The 16,606-nt window shown below is 40.0% G+C and overlaps 1 protein-coding gene across 4 annotated transcripts in view; it reads left to right on the top strand.

Annotated features, from left to right (window-relative positions):
* LOC124131324 overlaps positions 1-16,606 on the top strand; it is a 111,902-nt gene that overhangs the window by 21,388 nt on the left and 73,908 nt on the right. For 3 of the 4 annotated variants that reach the window (XM_048397716.1, XM_048397710.1, XM_048397719.1), the window contains exons 11-25: positions 2,252-2,475; positions 6,269-6,319; positions 6,579-7,264; positions 8,156-8,298; positions 9,023-9,120; positions 9,496-9,643; positions 9,833-10,068; positions 10,503-10,556; positions 11,110-11,795; positions 12,648-12,790; positions 13,515-13,612; positions 13,988-14,135; positions 14,325-14,560; positions 14,995-15,048; positions 15,602-16,287. In XM_048397716.1, the coding sequence (XP_048253673.1) occupies positions 2,252-2,475; positions 6,269-6,319; positions 6,579-7,264; positions 8,156-8,298; positions 9,023-9,120; positions 9,496-9,643; positions 9,833-10,068; positions 10,503-10,556; positions 11,110-11,795; positions 12,648-12,790; positions 13,515-13,612; positions 13,988-14,135; positions 14,325-14,560; positions 14,995-15,048; positions 15,602-16,287 (3,691 nt within the window). The remainder of the gene's footprint in view (positions 1-2,251; positions 2,476-6,268; positions 6,320-6,578; positions 7,265-8,155; positions 8,299-9,022; positions 9,121-9,495; positions 9,644-9,832; positions 10,069-10,502; positions 10,557-11,109; positions 11,796-12,647; positions 12,791-13,514; positions 13,613-13,987; positions 14,136-14,324; positions 14,561-14,994; positions 15,049-15,601; positions 16,288-16,606) is intronic. The other variant, XM_048397722.1, reaches the window with a different exon arrangement.

A 16,606-nucleotide genomic window follows, 5' to 3' on the forward strand; every position in this document is an offset into this window, starting at 1 on the left:
AACAACATCAAAATATTTTGTCCAGCACTTATTGGTAGTTATCACACTGTAATTCACTTATCTTCAGTTGTTTACTCGTCACTAGTAGTTCCTGTTGAGAAGTTATAGATTTTTATTCACATAAGTAGTTAGGGGATGTGATGTGGGACCAGGATGCAGTCTCTGTTGTTGTCCTCTACCTGCAAGAAGTGCATCCATCTTGTGGTTGATGGGAACCGCAATTTAGTTAGCTTGAAGTGCAGAGATGTGAAGTGCTCTGAGAATGCTGTGTGCTCACACTGCTCCTCTCCCAGGGGCTTTTCATCAAGATGGCGGAATCATTGAAGAAAGCAAAGAGGAAGGTGGTGCCGAAGAAGACAGTTGAAGCCCTGACTTCACTTTCCACTAGTTCCTAGTCGTCAATGGAGTCTTTAAGACATGTCTCGGAGTCTCCATCCTCAAAATAATGCTTCCCCGATGATCATCATCAGCATCTTGGAGCAGCTTTTGAAGAGGCAACAGGCAGGCATGCAGTCAATGTTGGAGAATCGACTTAATCAAGCAGCAAACACGTTTCATGGCAGACTGAGAAGCATCCCCGGTGTAAAGTCTGAAACTTTACTCCCCCTTCAAAGTATACACGGGTAGATTCTGGGGCCTCCCAGAATCTACCCCCCTTTCCCAGAATCTACCCCCGGGGTAGATTCTTGGAGCTCCCAGAATCTACCCGGGTATACTCTGAAGGGGGGTAGATTTTGGCACCTTACACCGGGCCAAGAGACTACAAGGTGGACAGACTGAAATGGGGCCAAGTGTGAAAGACCAGGGAGACTCAGAGGTTGTCCATCTCCTCGAGGTCTGCACGGGCACCTGAGGATAACAACTCACAATCAAATTGTGCTGCCTCAGACAACTGGCCCAACTGGGACCCCATTTATCCCTATGCAAACCTTTCTTCTAAACGTACCACTTGTGGCAGTACCCAGTCTGTTCAGACCACACTCCGGCACAGTGGGGACATTCATAACAACTCTGCCACAGGCTCCATCACGTGATCAGACTTTTCTCTTGTTTGTAAACAAACGTGCTTATTCTGAAATCACAGCAGAATGGTTCAATGCATGGTTTTCAGTGCACTTTACATATTGTTTTGCATAATTATATAGATATGCTACTACAACTACGACAGTTAGGTGCATGACAATATATCTTTATGCATCAAAGAAGCCATATCACTAGCTCCAGCTGGGCTTTGATGACAGCACGTGGAGCTGTATAAGCACAGTTAACAAAGACACAAAAGGAAATAGTATACCACATTTAAGGATTTTTTCTCATTGAAAGTTAACCATTCTATGACATATGTTTAAAAATGACACTGATGAAACACATGCAATATCTGCAATGGACTGTGTGAGATGTGACTAATTGTCGCTTCGTGCTGGCCTGTGGCATGGAACTCTGGGTAGGAGAGTGAGTTCATATCTCGGTACAAACTTTTTGAATGTGATGATAAAGCTTCAGTTAAGTATAGTAATCTTGCGAAATCTTGCTAATGTAAATGCCTATTGGTTTTTCAGTTCATTTTTTGAGTCATTTACTCACATTGGGTATTGCATTTTTTTCTTTGCATAATGAATAAATTTACGCCAATGAGTAGACATTGTTTAAAAAATTCTGTTTAAATACTGTTTTTAGGTAACTTTAATATTCTTCTGTTCATGTGCTCCCCTGAATGTGTCAGATGTCGAATAGGCTAACACCAGCCATATATGTGTCAGTTACAAAATGAGAGAATTAGACTTTTGTGCGTTATTCACTGCAGTGGAGTTTATGGATAGTTGATGCCTGCATTTGATCGGTAAGTAAAGATGAGTAAAGATGAAAATGCCACATTAGGTAATTACACACAGCATTAGAATACTATTTTATCATCCAAAACTGGCTTCCACAGGAGATATGGCTCGAGTGAGATCAAGCGATATCTATACTGTAGATATCGCTGCAATGAAATTGCATCACAATGCTTTGCAGACCATTGTGACGTCATTGGTTATTACCATGACGTCACAATCAAATGACATCACATAGAGAATCTCATCCGAGTGTCTTTTGATATCAAATATATCAACTCGTGTTGATATATTTGATATCAAAAGACACTCGGATGAGATTCTCTATATGTTTTTGAAATTTAATTGGCTCATTGTGATTTATTGTGCCTATTTATGGGGCTGTGGTCTTATATATATATAAAAGCTCCCTGTTCTAGCTGTACACATGAGTGTCCTGGGGGCTGCACCGAGTCCGTGTCCCTGACGGCATTATGCACAGACTGTCAGGGCAACTACAGTTGGAACATTCAGAAAATAGGCTATGGACTGCTCCCTCAGCAGGTGTGGGAGAATCGTGCTGTGTCCTTCAGCAACAACGCAACACTGACTCTTCCTGGTGACTTCTTCAACCCTTTTGAAAGCTACAGCATCAACGTCTCAGGTTGGCTTTACTATGTAAAGGTTGGATCATATCTAGTTAAAACTTGACAAATTTCTGAAAGATGAAAGAACTGCTGGATCGTATCTAAAGAATAGCAGCATTTTTGATATAGACAAAGAAATCATATCAGTGTGAAAAAAGCTGATTTCATCAAAATGTAATAGAAATAACATCAATGTCACCCCAGAGAAGCGTGTGATCAAAGGTGTACTCAATTAAAATCTCAAAATCAATTTTCTCATTTTTTTTCATTCTCACGCACAAGTCTCAATGGGCGGACGTCCAAAATTACTCACGACCAAGGCAACCTACATCAACAGTTAAGACAACTGCTTGTTTAGGGAGGCGTGAAAATATTTATCTGGATAAGTTTTGGAACCTTTTACAAAGAGACAGAAGTCATGTACTTATCATATGGCCTCTCTTGTAAGGCCCAACATTTTTCTATTTTTCACAGGCCCACCACCCCTTCTGAAAAGCAGCCGGTCTAAGAAATAAATTAAACATAAAAATATTTATTTGTATTATGTCTCCCTCTAGTAATATCCCTCTTCTACAATATACAGTGTTATATATTAATTCTATGTCCACATCACTATCAGTGATTCAACCTGCAGTTGTAACTCCACAGTAGAATGACTTTCATATAAATAAATAAATCATTGACATTTATTTTTATTTTCATTTTTATTTCGACCGACCTTGAGTGGGAAAGCTGGAATAAATCTGTTTAACATAAAATTAAACAAGTGTAGTCTTCAGGTATCAATTAGATTTTCATCAAAAATGAAAAAAACTGTACTGCACAAATTTATTTTTTCCAATATTTAAACTATGATGTTCAAATGATCTGTGTAAAGTAACTGTTGAGGGAAGTGATTCAAATGAAACTTGAAATATAGATGGCATGTTGCATCAAGTAAAGAAAGAAGGTAACATACGTAGCAGATATCTTTATCTGACGTGAATCAGAAAATGTGAGGTTGGTGTTTGGTAGGCCTTTTGTTTTCATTAGTAGGTTTACGGATTCCCCACCCCCCCCACCCCCCACCAAAAAAATTCTGTGGCGACTCCTTTGTAGGAGAAACATCCAGGCCCCTACCCATTAGAATAAAAGAACACAAGACCTCAGTACAAAAAAATGACTCAAAATCAGCCATCTCCGACCACACCCAAACCCACCCCGATCACAACATCCAGTGGAACAACATCAAGATCCTGGCCAACAACCAATCAGACTACAAAATCAGGAAACTCCTAGAAGCCATCCACATCAAAAGGATCCAGCCAGCAATGAACAGAGACCAAGGCTATTACATCCCGCCTGCTTACCATCACCTAATTGCTCAATCCCTTTGTCCATCCAATTAATACAGTGGCTTCCATCATCTCCATCAGTTAGCTTGTTTACTCTGCTAGTATACTCTGTGTTCATCAGTCATCCACTGGCTTCCAATTAGCTTAATCACCTCTCTGTGCCCATCAACTAGTCACTGTAACAACTTAGATGTCAATAAGTGTATATATACCTATGTTGTTTAGCCCTAGCCCACGGTAATGAAAACGCCGATAAAGCAGCTAAACTATCCCTCAAAATCCCAGAAATAAGCTTAAACTTACCCATCTCAAAATCAGAAATTAAGAGTGTAAACAAGCAAAAAATCACAAAAAAATGGCATAACCTATATCTAAACTCAAACAGCCAAATCAAAAAAGTGCTCCGCAAACCACTAACCAAACCAAAAATTCTCCATCCATCCAAAAAAATCGACAGAGTAATCACTAAACTCCAAACAGGACACACCAACCTAAATAACCACCTAAAAAAATTTAAAAAACACACTACAGGTAACTGCCCACACTGCAAACAACCAGAAACCCCAGAACACGCACTCATCCACTGCACACACTACCTAACACATCGAACCGCATTACAAACCACCCTCAATCTAAACAAGGCTCTAACTCTAGAAGCAATACTAAACCCACAAAATAAACTAGAAAACTTCAAGGCCTTAGGCGTATTCTTAATAAAAACGGAACTAATAAAACGCATCTAAAAACACAATAACCTACCAAATCAAAATCACATAAACAAACAAACATCCACCATACCCAGCTCCCTTAGTTCTCCTCCCCCATCCCATCGGCATCTATTCCAAATCTCAAAATTCCCAAATTCTATATAAGCAACCCCTAAAACCCCCCTCTTGGGTTGCACAGACCACCTTCGCCCCTTTCGGAAACACATTAAATGGCCTGGCCGGGCCCGTGTGCGAAATACGCATCAGTCGGAAAGTGCACGTTAAATCTCCAAAGTAAGTAAGTAAGTAAGTAAGCCCTATCCATCACTTGCTTGATAAAGGTGTTAGGATCTACACCGAAACGTCGCACCAATTGTAATAAAGAAGTTGTTCATCCATAGAACTCGTCTTACTCTCTGTACTGCACATTATTGTACTGCAGATCGCTGGATTTGTAACAAACTAAAAGCAATAAAAGTCTAAGGCTTGCAGGTATGAAAGTAATTCATTTATTGGGATGTTATTGGTCAAAGGCACTTTTCCTGTGAAAGAAAATAGTCAAGGATGCTTAGAAGCATGTCATGTCATTAATTATTATTATCAGTGCATCCTGAAGTGCTAACGACACTGCATGGCACTGTAAGTATGAATAATAAGATATATTATATATCTACATATTCCTATGTTAAGATACTAAAATCAAAACAATAGTTATCATTGTTAATAATTCTAAGAATACTACCTCTATACACCAATGGGAAAGGTTGGTTCTGCCTCAAGTACACGTCTTGTGTCATTGACAGTAAATCCAGTAGACGTTTATCATACTAAATCTTGCAGTAGAATATTCAATCAATATGTGATGCCTTCTCTTGAATTACTGTTATATTGATGATTGTCTTATGATTGTCTTTGGTTCTTCTAAGACATCTTTAGTTTATTTTGATCCCGATATAGTCGTCACCTCGTCTGTCCATCCGTAGTCATTTTGTTTCCGGAGCACAACTCGAAGACTGTTAAATTTAAAAAAAAAATTAATTTGCAGATATATCAAACAGATCTCCTGAAGTGGTGCCTTTTGCTATTTATGGATTTTTGGCATTTGTATTTTTTTCGATTTCCATGGAAACAATTTGTACTTAGTCTCATTAGGGGGTGCATTTTGTTTCCGGAGCACATCTTATAAATCATGAAAGACTTTCATCCAAACCTCGTCATGTATTAACCAAGGGCTGCAGTGGTGCCTTTTGCTATTTAGGAATTTTCTAAATTTAATATTTTTCCGTTTCCCTGGAAACAAGTTAGACTTAGCTGAAACGGAGGTTGGTGTCGTCTCCAGATCAGATCTAAAAACTATTCAACATTTTTCATCGAAACTTCCGTTTGTAATAAGGCTGTGATGGCAAGGTCGGCTGCGTCTGACTTGTGATGGTGACAGTTACTGGGTACACCATGATAACAGTTTATAGGCCAGTGTTGCATGGCAGGAGTACTGTGCAGCATCAGGCAAAAAACCTTTACTTTTTGTTGAAATTGTGTGAGTGGCGGTGTAGGGCAGGGCTTGCTTACCCTCCCTCGAACACCTGGTATCATTGTCAAACAGCATCTGTTCCCGTTCCTGATTTTCGGTGATCCATTCATATAATTTTCACTATTATTTTGCATTTTAGCCCCAATGGAATCTGTTTCGGCAGAGAAACAATATTCCTTGATGTTGATGTGATATTTTAACCAACTTGAACTATATTTGGTAATCAATCCTGTTGCAGGTTCATATTTCTGGTTTACTGTGGAAGCAGTTTGCTTCATTTCATCAAACGGTATGAAGTTTTGTATCTTACATGTATGTAACAGCAACTGTAGCCTGAAGCCAAGGGATAGTAAAATGTCTTAGAAAAAGATCAGCTTATTCTATTCGGTATACAAAGACTAAAATCTACTGAAAATAATTCAGTATGCAATATGCAAGTTAAAATTTAAGTTAATTTAAATTGCAATCTACAGGCTTTCTTTTATTTATGTTTTAAGCAAACCTTTCACTTAATATTTTTAAATTGGCTTTTTTAAATTTCATTCCAGACAACAAAGTGTACATAACATCCGACAGCAACACCACCTCAGTCCCTGTAGACAGCTACATAACATTCCTGCTGCTGGTCAATGATTCCTCCTCTTCAGTGTCCGTGGACATTGGTGGACAGGACTCCTGCATCCCCAGCCTTCAGACTCTTACACCATCAGTCAGAAGTAGCTACCCTCTTTCTACCTTTCTGCTGTCTTCATCCACAGAGGGACTGACATATGCCTTGTTTGGGACACATTTGGGAAGGGGTGGCAACTTCATCATCAATGCATCAACAACTAGCCCCACACCCAGCCAGTCCCTAACATCACTGGATGTAGTGTATGAGAAGATTGATGTGGGACAGTGTACTAATGACACCATTGTGAATGGAACATCCAGGAGTATTCAAGCTGCCCCAGTGTACTTTAGAAGCCGTGATTTGTACTTTAGTCTGTACACTACAGTGTCCTGTGTGTTAACCTCCCAGAACTACCACTGGACAGTGGTGTCTTACAAAGAGGAGGATACCAGCATGTGTTATAGGGAGGAAGATTTTGAATCTGTCACCTTGGCTGCTGGCAGTGGGAACAGTGAGGTTCTTCACATCTCTGCAGGGGCTTTACCTCAGGGTTATTACAGAGTAGGCGTGACCTTTGAAAAACATGACTCCAATTCCTCTGTGGGCAGCAGAACTCTGTATGTGAGTAGTTTTCTTGTCACAAAATGCATGTTGCTTTGTATATTCTGTATGGAGGACTGTTAAGATAACCATGATTGTTTTTACATGGCTGCTAGTAATTCTTTCAAACTAGCTGGACTTGATGAACCTGTTAATGTGATTGAACATCAGAAGCAATGTACCAGCTGACCATAATGTTCAAATGTTGCCAAACTTTTTCTCAACATTGGAAAGTAGCTTCTCATGTCAATGTCATTGAAAGTTGATGACTCCCTGCTTATTTGCTTTCTAATGTAAGTTGAATGTTGATGGCTTCCTGTCTGTTAGCTTCATAATGTAAGTTGAATGTTGATGGCTTCCTGTTTCCTTGATTATGTAAGTTGAATGTTGATGGCTTCCTGTTTCCTTGATTATGTAAGTTGAATGTTGATGGCTTCCTGTTTCCTTGATTATGTAAGTTGAATGTTGATGGCTTCCTGTTTCCTTGATTATGTAAGTTGAATGTTGATGGCTTCCTCTCTGTTTCCTTCCTGATGTAAGTTGAATGTTGATGGCATCCTGTTTGTTTGCTTTGTAATGTATGTTGAATGTTGATGGCATCCTGTTTGTTTGCTTTGTAATGTATGTTGAATGTTGAAGGCTTCCTGTATGTAAGCTTCCTGATGTAAGTTGAATGTTGATGGCTTCCTGTTTCCTTCCTGATGTATGTTGAATGTTGATGGCTTCCTGTTTCCTTCATTATGTAAGTTGAATGTTGATGGCTTCCTGTTTCCTTCCTGATGCATGTTGAATGTTGATGGCTTCCTGTTTCCTTCATTATGTAAGTTGAATGTTGATGGCTTTCTGTTTGATTGCTTCCTAATGTAAGTCGAATATTGATGGCGTAATTGCTTTTAATTTTCTTCATTCCAGGGTTTCCTGCAGGTTGTAAATGAGCCCCTTGTTGTCGTAATGTCCCCCAGCGTCACACATCTGGCCCATGATAGAAATCTCCCTCTTGTCCTTAATGCCAGTGCCAGCTACAACCCCAACGTGGGCCTTCCCACTACAATCAGGTATTGTTCTTTGTACACAACTTTGTCAAACACAGTATGTGAAGATGCATCACTTTTGTTTGATTACTTATTTCACCTGAATAAGAAAACACAAACTATATGTGAAAGATATAGAACGTAAGTTGAGGCTCCAGCATGCACAGTGTCATTAATCCCGTTTTAGAAAGATGGTCTTTCTGTCCTTCTTTTCACTTCTTTCTTTGGACACTCATTACCAGTGTGTGTGATTGTGTCAATACATATAAACAAGGCTACCTCACTGATTTACGAAAGACAAACTACTTATGGCAAGAAGCATTAAGTAACACTTATTCAGTGTCTGCATCTTGTGGTGAAATTATTACTCTGATGTTTACTTTCACATCTGATATTTTGAATGAACAGTTTTACTTTTTGGTAGAATTCCTTTGAACTCCCTTTATATATGACTATCATATTAATCTGAATTTAAATCTGTATGAAATTAATTGTGTATACTGAAGATATTTCAGTTATGTTTATTTTGTATTTTGAATGGTTGTTGTCGGTTATTCCATAAATTCTGATCGACCGCACTTAATGTAACATTTGAAACCAAACACTGCACTTTCGATTCCAAATTCCATTTAGTGCAGTTAAATCTAAAGGTAACCTAGCTCTACATTGAAAACAGTATATTTATCTCCTAATTGTGTATGCCGAAGATATTTCAGTGATGGCTTGATCTGCGACTGCTTTTCTTCAGGTATTCCTGGTATTGCCAAATAGACGGTCAGCCGTGTGATTGTGTGCCTAAAATGTGGCCTGGTGTCGGAAATGACACTCAAATAATTCCTTTCACAGGTAGGATGTGCCAAACAATGTTTAGACTCTGGTGACAAGTTTGAATATTTAGTAGTTTTTCAGGATAAATTACCCAATTTTCAAAGTCAGATCACTTATAAAATTGTTGTCTTCCAGAAATGCTCTGAAAATTCTCTTCAGAACTGTAATATAAGATGGCATGATAAACTACATTGTTTGCAGATTTTCCCAACCATAAGGAGGTGTAGTTTTGTTCAAGATTTCAATTTAGATAATATTGAAATTATAACAATATTTGATTAAAGAAGAAAACAGATTTTCTCAGAGAATATTAACATTCATGCTGAAAAGGTTTGAGGCGTGAAATAAGTATTAAAACACATTTGTAATACATCCTGTTTGCTTTCTGTTCAGAACCAGTACTGAGGATGGAAGGACGATATTTGACTGCAGGTCAGAACTACTCCTTCACTATGACCCTAGACTCGGACAATGTGACCGGGGGCAACCACACTGTCCTGGTGGCGGTCAGTGGTGTTGTCAGCATGCAACTGCAGATCAAGTAAGAACAGATATGCCAATAACAGGTTGTCATTGAATAATGGCATGCACGCACGTACCATGTTTCATGTTAAGCTGAGACTGACTGATACAACAAAACAAGCCGTAGCACTGTAAACATTTAATATGTCCACTATTGCTGGTGGGATGTCTGTAGATTTGCGGGAAAATATAATCATTTCCACTTCAGCTGTACATCAGGGTGTGGGGACGATTCTACAGAGCCTGTGACCCTGACAGTAGCCTGCACTGACTGTGACGGACTGGGCAGTGTCACCTACACATGGGACATACACAAAGGCCAAGTCGGGGTGCTGCCTCCTCAGATGTGGGAGGGTCATGCTGTGTTGAACAGCGACAAAACAACACTGAATTTACCTGGACACTTCTTCAACCCATTTGAGCTCTACAACATCAGCATCACAGGTGAAAACAGTATCTGTTGATGTTGGAACAGGCAACATATTACTCAATGTAGTCTCACAAGAGATGTGTTAAGCTTCATCTCAAACATGTTCATGCTGACTAGGGGTCACATGTGACTCCTAACCTAAGGTGCTGCAATTCCCTGCCTCACTTTGGCATGCCAGAAAGCTAGGATCACAAGTGTGAATGCTAGATTCTCCCTGATCCAGTAACCTTGAGTTCTACAAAAGTGGAATATATGTTAGGCCTGGATCACTGCAGGCTTTCCTCCCTGCTCTCATAACCCCAAAATAAGTGAAATACTATGTAAAGCTGTGTTAAACCAAACTCACGTTGACTAAATAAATGAAACTTTATCGGTGTATTTATCCTATTTATCAGAGAAACTGTGACACATGTTGGTTAATTATCTATTGATGAAACTTTTATTTCAGCCCTAACCAATGCTTCATCTGAGGGGTCTGCTGTCCACATGATGCCAGTCAGGGGTAGGTGTCGATCAGTGCCATCTTGGCATGTACCCAGTGGGGTACCAGGGCAGGGTAGGTCCCCAGAGCTGACTTGATATGGAGGGGCTACAGTATAACCTTGCTGATAGGGTATCATCATCCCCTGTGTTAGTTGTTGTTGGTGCTATCAACCATTTGTTTACCTGACCAAGACTGCCTGGAATAATGCTGACCACATCACAAAACAACATTCACTTTCCCAAACAGGCAGGAATTGAAGATGTATCCCTTTTAGGATACCTTTAACATTAGCAAATTGGTCCGGACTCGCCAGATAGTGCTAATTCCTATCCCTGTGAAATACAAGGAAGGTCACGCCGGTTCGAAACATGTCCTTGCATTGTGTGTTGGTTGGGTTCCACAACTTCTGTTTTGTTGTTTCATTAGCATTGATGTAATGGTTGTATGATTTGTTTGTTCTTTTCGCAAAGCTCTGTAAGTTTTAGGGGATGTGTGGGCATATGTCTCAAAACTAAAGAAATAAATGTTTTTCCCACATAGCATCCATATTGGCATGATATTTTCATTCCAGAGGACCAAGTATACATAACATCCGACAGCAACACCACCTCAGTCCCTGTAGACAGCTACATAACATTCCTGCTGCTGGTCAATGATTCCTCCTCTTCAATGTCGGTGGACATTGGTGGACAGGACTCCTGCATCCCCAGCCTTCATACTCTTACACCATCAGTCAGAAGTAGCTACCCTCTTTCTACCTTTCTGCTGTCTTCATCCACAGAGGGACTGACATATGCCTTGTTTGGGACACATTTGGGAAGGGGTGGCAACTTCATCATCAATGCATCAACAACTAGCCCCACACCCAGCCAGTCCCTAACATCACTGGATGTAGTGTATGAGAAGATTGATGTGGGACAGTGTACTAATGACACCATTGTGAATGGAACATACAGGAGTATTCAAGCTGCCCCAGTGTACTTTAGAAGCCGTGATTTGTACTTTAGTCTGTACACTACAGTGTCCTGTGTGTTAACCTCCCAGAACTACCACTGGACAGTGGTGTCTTACAAAGAGGAGGATACCAGCATGTGTTATAGGGAGGAAGATTTTGAATCTGTCACCTTGGCTGCTGGCAGTGGGAACAGTGAGGTTCTTCACATCTCTGCAGGGGCTTTACCTCAGGGTTATTACAGAGTAGGCATGACCTTTGAAAAACATGACTCCAATTCCTCTGTGGGCAGCAGAACTCTGTATGTGAGTAGTTTTCTTGTCACAAAATGCATGTTGCTTTGTATATTCTGTATGGAGGACTGTTAAGATAACCATGATTGTTTTTACATGGCTGCTAGTAATTCTTTCAAACTAGCTGGACTTGATGAACCTGTTAATGTGATTGAACATCAGAAGCATAGTACCAGCTGACCATAATGTTCAAATGTTGCCAAACTTTTTCTCAACATTGGAAAGTAGCTTCTCATGTCAATGTCATTGAAAGTTGATGACTCCCTGCTTATTTGCTTTCTAATGTAAGTTGAATGTTGATGGCTTCCTGTCTGTTAGCTTCATAATGTAAGTTGAATGTTGATGGCTTCCTGTTTCCTTGATTATGTAAGTTGAATGTTGATGGCTTCCTGTTTCCTTGATTATGTAAGTTGAATGTTGATGGCTTCCTCTCTGTTTCCTTCCTGATGTAAGTTGAATGTTGATGGCATCCTGTTTGTTTGCTTTGTAATGTATGTTGAATGTTGATGGCATCCTGTTTGTTTGCTTTGTAATGTATGTTGAATGTTGAAGGCTTCCTGTATGTAAGCTTCCTGATGTAAGTTGAATGTTGATGGCTTCCTGTTTCCTTCCTGATGTATGTTGAATGTTGATGGCTTCCTGTTTCCTTCATTATGTAAGTTGAATGTTGATGGCTTCCTGTTTCCTTCATTATGTAAGTTGAATGTTGATGGCTTCCTGTTTCCTTCCTGATGCATGTTGAATGTTGATGGCTTCCTGTTTCCTTCATTATGTAAGTTGAATGTTGATGGCTTTCTGTTTGATTGCTTCCTAATGTAAGTCGAATATTGATGGCGTAATTGCTTTTAATTTTCTTCATTCCAGGGTTTCCTGCAGGTTGTAAATGAGCCCCTTGTTGTCGTAATGTCCCCCAGCGTCACACATCTGGCCCATGATAGAAATCTCCCTCTTGTCCTTAATGCCAGTGCCAGCTACAACCCCAACGTGGGCCTTCCCACTACAATCAGGTATTGTTCTTTGTACACAACTTTGTCAAACACAGTATGTGAAGATGCATCACTTTTGTTTGATTACTTATTTCACCTGAATAAGAAAACACAAACTATATGTGAAAGATATAGAACGTAAGTTGAGGCTCCAGCATGCACAGTGTCATTAATCCCGTTTTAGAAAGATGGTCTTTCTGTCCTTCTTTTCACTTCTTTCTTTGGACACTCATTACCAGTGTGTGTGATTGTGTCAATACATATAAACAAGGCTACCTCACTGATTTACGAAAGACAAACTACTTATGGCAAGAAGCATTAAGTAACACTTATTCAGTGTCTGCATCTTGTGGTGAAATTATTACTCTGATGTTTACTTTCACATCTGATATTTTGAATGAACAGTTTTACTTTTTGGTAGAATTCCTTTGAACTCCCTTTATATATGACTATCATATTAATCTGAATTTAAATCTGTATGAAATTAATTGTGTATACTGAAGATATTTCAGTTATGTTTATTTTGTATTTTGAATGGTTGTTGTCGGTTATTCCATAAATTCTGATCGACCGCACTTAATGTAACATTTGAAACCAAACACTGCACTTTCGATTCCAAATTCCATTTAGTGCAGTTAAATCTAAAGGTAACCTAGCTCTACATTGAAAACAGTATATTTATCTCCTAATTGTGTATGCCGAAGATATTTCAGTGATGGCTTGATCTGCGACTGCTTTTCTTCAGGTATTCCTGGTATTGCCAAATAGACGGTCAGCCGTGTGATTGTGTGCCTAAAATGTGGCCTGGTGTCGGAAATGACACTCAAATAATTCCTTTCACAGGTAGGATGTGCCAAACAATGTTTAGACTCTGGTGACAAGTTTGAATATTTAGTAGTTTTTCAGGATAAATTACCCAATTTTCAAAGTCAGATCACTTATAAAATTGTTGTCTTCCAGAAATGCTCTGAAAATTCTCTTCAGAACTGTAATATAAGATGGCATGATAAACTACATTGTTTGCAGATTTTCCCAACCATAAGGAGGTGTAGTTTTGTTCAAGATTTCAATTTAGATAATATTGAAATTATAACAATATTTGATTAAAGAAGAAAACAGATTTTCTCAGAGAATATTAACATTCATGCTGAAAAGGTTTGAGGCGTGAAATAAGTATTAAAACACATTTGTAATACATCCTGTTTGCTTTCTGTTCAGAACCAGTACTGAGGATGGAAGGACGATATTTGACTGCAGGTCAGAACTACTCCTTCACTATGACCCTAGACTCGGACAATGTGACCGGGGGCAACCACACTGTCCTGGTGGCGGTCAGTGGTGTTGTCAGCATGCAACTGCAGATCAAGTAAGAACAGATATGCCAATAACAGGTTGTCATTGAATAATGGCATGCACGCACGTACCATGTTTCATGTTAAGCTGAGACTGACTGATACAACAAAACAAGCCGTAGCACTGTAAACATTTAATATGTCCACTATTGCTGGTGGGATGTCTGTAGATTTGCGGGAAAATATAATCATTTCCACTTCAGCTGTACATCAGGGTGTGGGGACGATTCTACAGAGCCTGTGACCCTGACAGTAGCCTGCACTGACTGTGACGGACTGGGCAGTGTCACCTACACATGGGACATACACAAAGGCCAAGTCGGGGTGCTGCCTCCTCAGATGTGGGAGGGTCATGCTGTGTTGAACAGCGACAAAACAACACTGAATTTACCTGGACACTTCTTCAACCCATTTGAGCTCTACAACATCAGCATCACAGGTGAAAACAGTATCTGTTGATGTTGGAACAGGCAACATATTACTCAATGTAGTCTCACAAGAGATGTGTTAAGCTTCATCTCAAACATGTTCATGCTGACTAGGGGTCACATGTGACTCCTAACCTAAGGTGCTGAAATTCCCTGCCTCACTTTGGCATGCCAGAAAGCTAGGATCACAAGTGTGAATGCTAGATTCTCCCTGATCCAGTAACCTTGAGTTCTACAAAAGTGGAATATATGTTAGGCCTGGATCACTGCAGGCTTTCCTCCCTGCTCTCATAACCCCAAAATAAGTGAAATACTATGTAAAGCTGTGTTAAACCAAACTCACGTTGACTAAATAAATGAAACTTTATCGATGTATTTATCCTATTTATCAGAGAAACTGTGACACATGTTTGTTAATTATCTATTGATGAAACTTTTATTTCAGCCCTAACCAATGCTTCATCTGAGGGGTCTGCTGTCCACATGATGCCAGTCAGGGGTAGGTGTCGATCAGTGCCATCTTGGCATGTACCCAGTGGGGTACCAGGGCAGGGTAGGTCCCCAGAGCTGACTTGATATGGAGGGGCTACAGTATAACCTTGCTGATAGGGTATCATCATCCCCTGTGTTAGTTGTTGTTGGTGCTATCAACCATTTGTTTACCTGACCAAGACTGCCTGGAATAATGCTGACCACATCACAAAACAACATTCACTTTCCCAAACAGGCAGGAATTGAAGATGTATCCCTTTTAGGATACCTTTAACATTAGCAAATTGGTCCGGACTCGCCAGATAGTGCTAATTCCTATCCCTGTGAAATACAAGGAAGGTCACGCCGGTTCGAAACATGTCCTTGCATTGTGTGTTGGTTGGGTTCCACAACTTCTGTTTTGTTGTTTCATTAGCATTGATGTAATGGTTGTATGATTTGTTTGTTCTTTTCGCAAAGCTCTGTAAGTTTTAGGGGATGTGTGGGCATATGTCTCAAAACTAAAGAAATAAATGTTTTTCCCACATAGCATCCATATTGGCATGATATTTTCATTCCAGAGGACCAAGTATACATAACATCCGACAGCAACACCACCTCAGTCCCTGTAGACAGCTACATAACATTCCTGCTGCTGGTCAATGATTCCTCCTCTTCAATGTCGGTGGACATTGGTGGACAGGACTCCTGCATCCCCAGCCTTCATACTCTTACACCATCAGTCAGAAGTAGCTACCCTCTTTCTACCTTTCTGCTGTCTTCATCCACAGAGGGACTGACATATGCCTTGTTTGGGACACATTTGGGAAGGGGTGGCAACTTCATCATCAATGCATCAACAACTAGCCCCACACCCAGCCAGTCCCTAACATCACTGGATGTAGTGTATGAGAAGATTGATGTGGGACAGTGTACTAATGACACCATTGTGAATGGAACATCCAGGAGTATTCAAGCTGCCCCAGTGTACTTTAGAAGCCGTGATTTGTACTTTAGTCTGTACACTACAGTGTCCTGTGTGTTAACCTCCCAGAACTACCACTGGACAGTGGTGTCTTACAAAGAGGAGGATACCAGCATGTGTTATAGGGAGGAAGATTTTGAATCTGTCACCTTGGCTGCTGGCAGTGGGAACAGTGAGGTTCTTCACATCTCTGCAGGGGCTTTACCTCAGGGTTATTACAGAGTAGGCATGACCTTTGAAAAACATGACTCCAATTCCTCTGTGGGCAGCAGAACTCTGTATGTGAGTAGTTTTCTTGTCACAAAATGCATGTTGCTTTGTATATTCTGTATGGAGGACTGTTAAGATAACCATGATTGTTTTTACATGGCTGCTAGTAATTCTTTCAAACTAGCTGGACTTGATGAACCTGTTAATGTGATTGAACATCAGAAGCATAGTACCAGCTGACCATAATGTTCAAATGTTGCCAAACTTTTTCTCAACATTGGAAAGTAGCTTCTCATGTCAATGTCATTGAAAGTTGATGACTCCCTGCTTATTTGCTTTCTAATGTAAGTTGAATGTTGATGGCTTCCTGTCTGTTAGCTTCATAATGTAA

This window comes from Haliotis rufescens, unplaced genomic scaffold, assembly GCF_023055435.1.
Source record: "Haliotis rufescens isolate VD_foot unplaced genomic scaffold, xgHalRufe1.0.p SCAF_1, whole genome shotgun sequence".
Taxonomy (NCBI): Eukaryota; Metazoa; Mollusca; class Gastropoda; order Lepetellida; family Haliotidae; genus Haliotis; species Haliotis rufescens.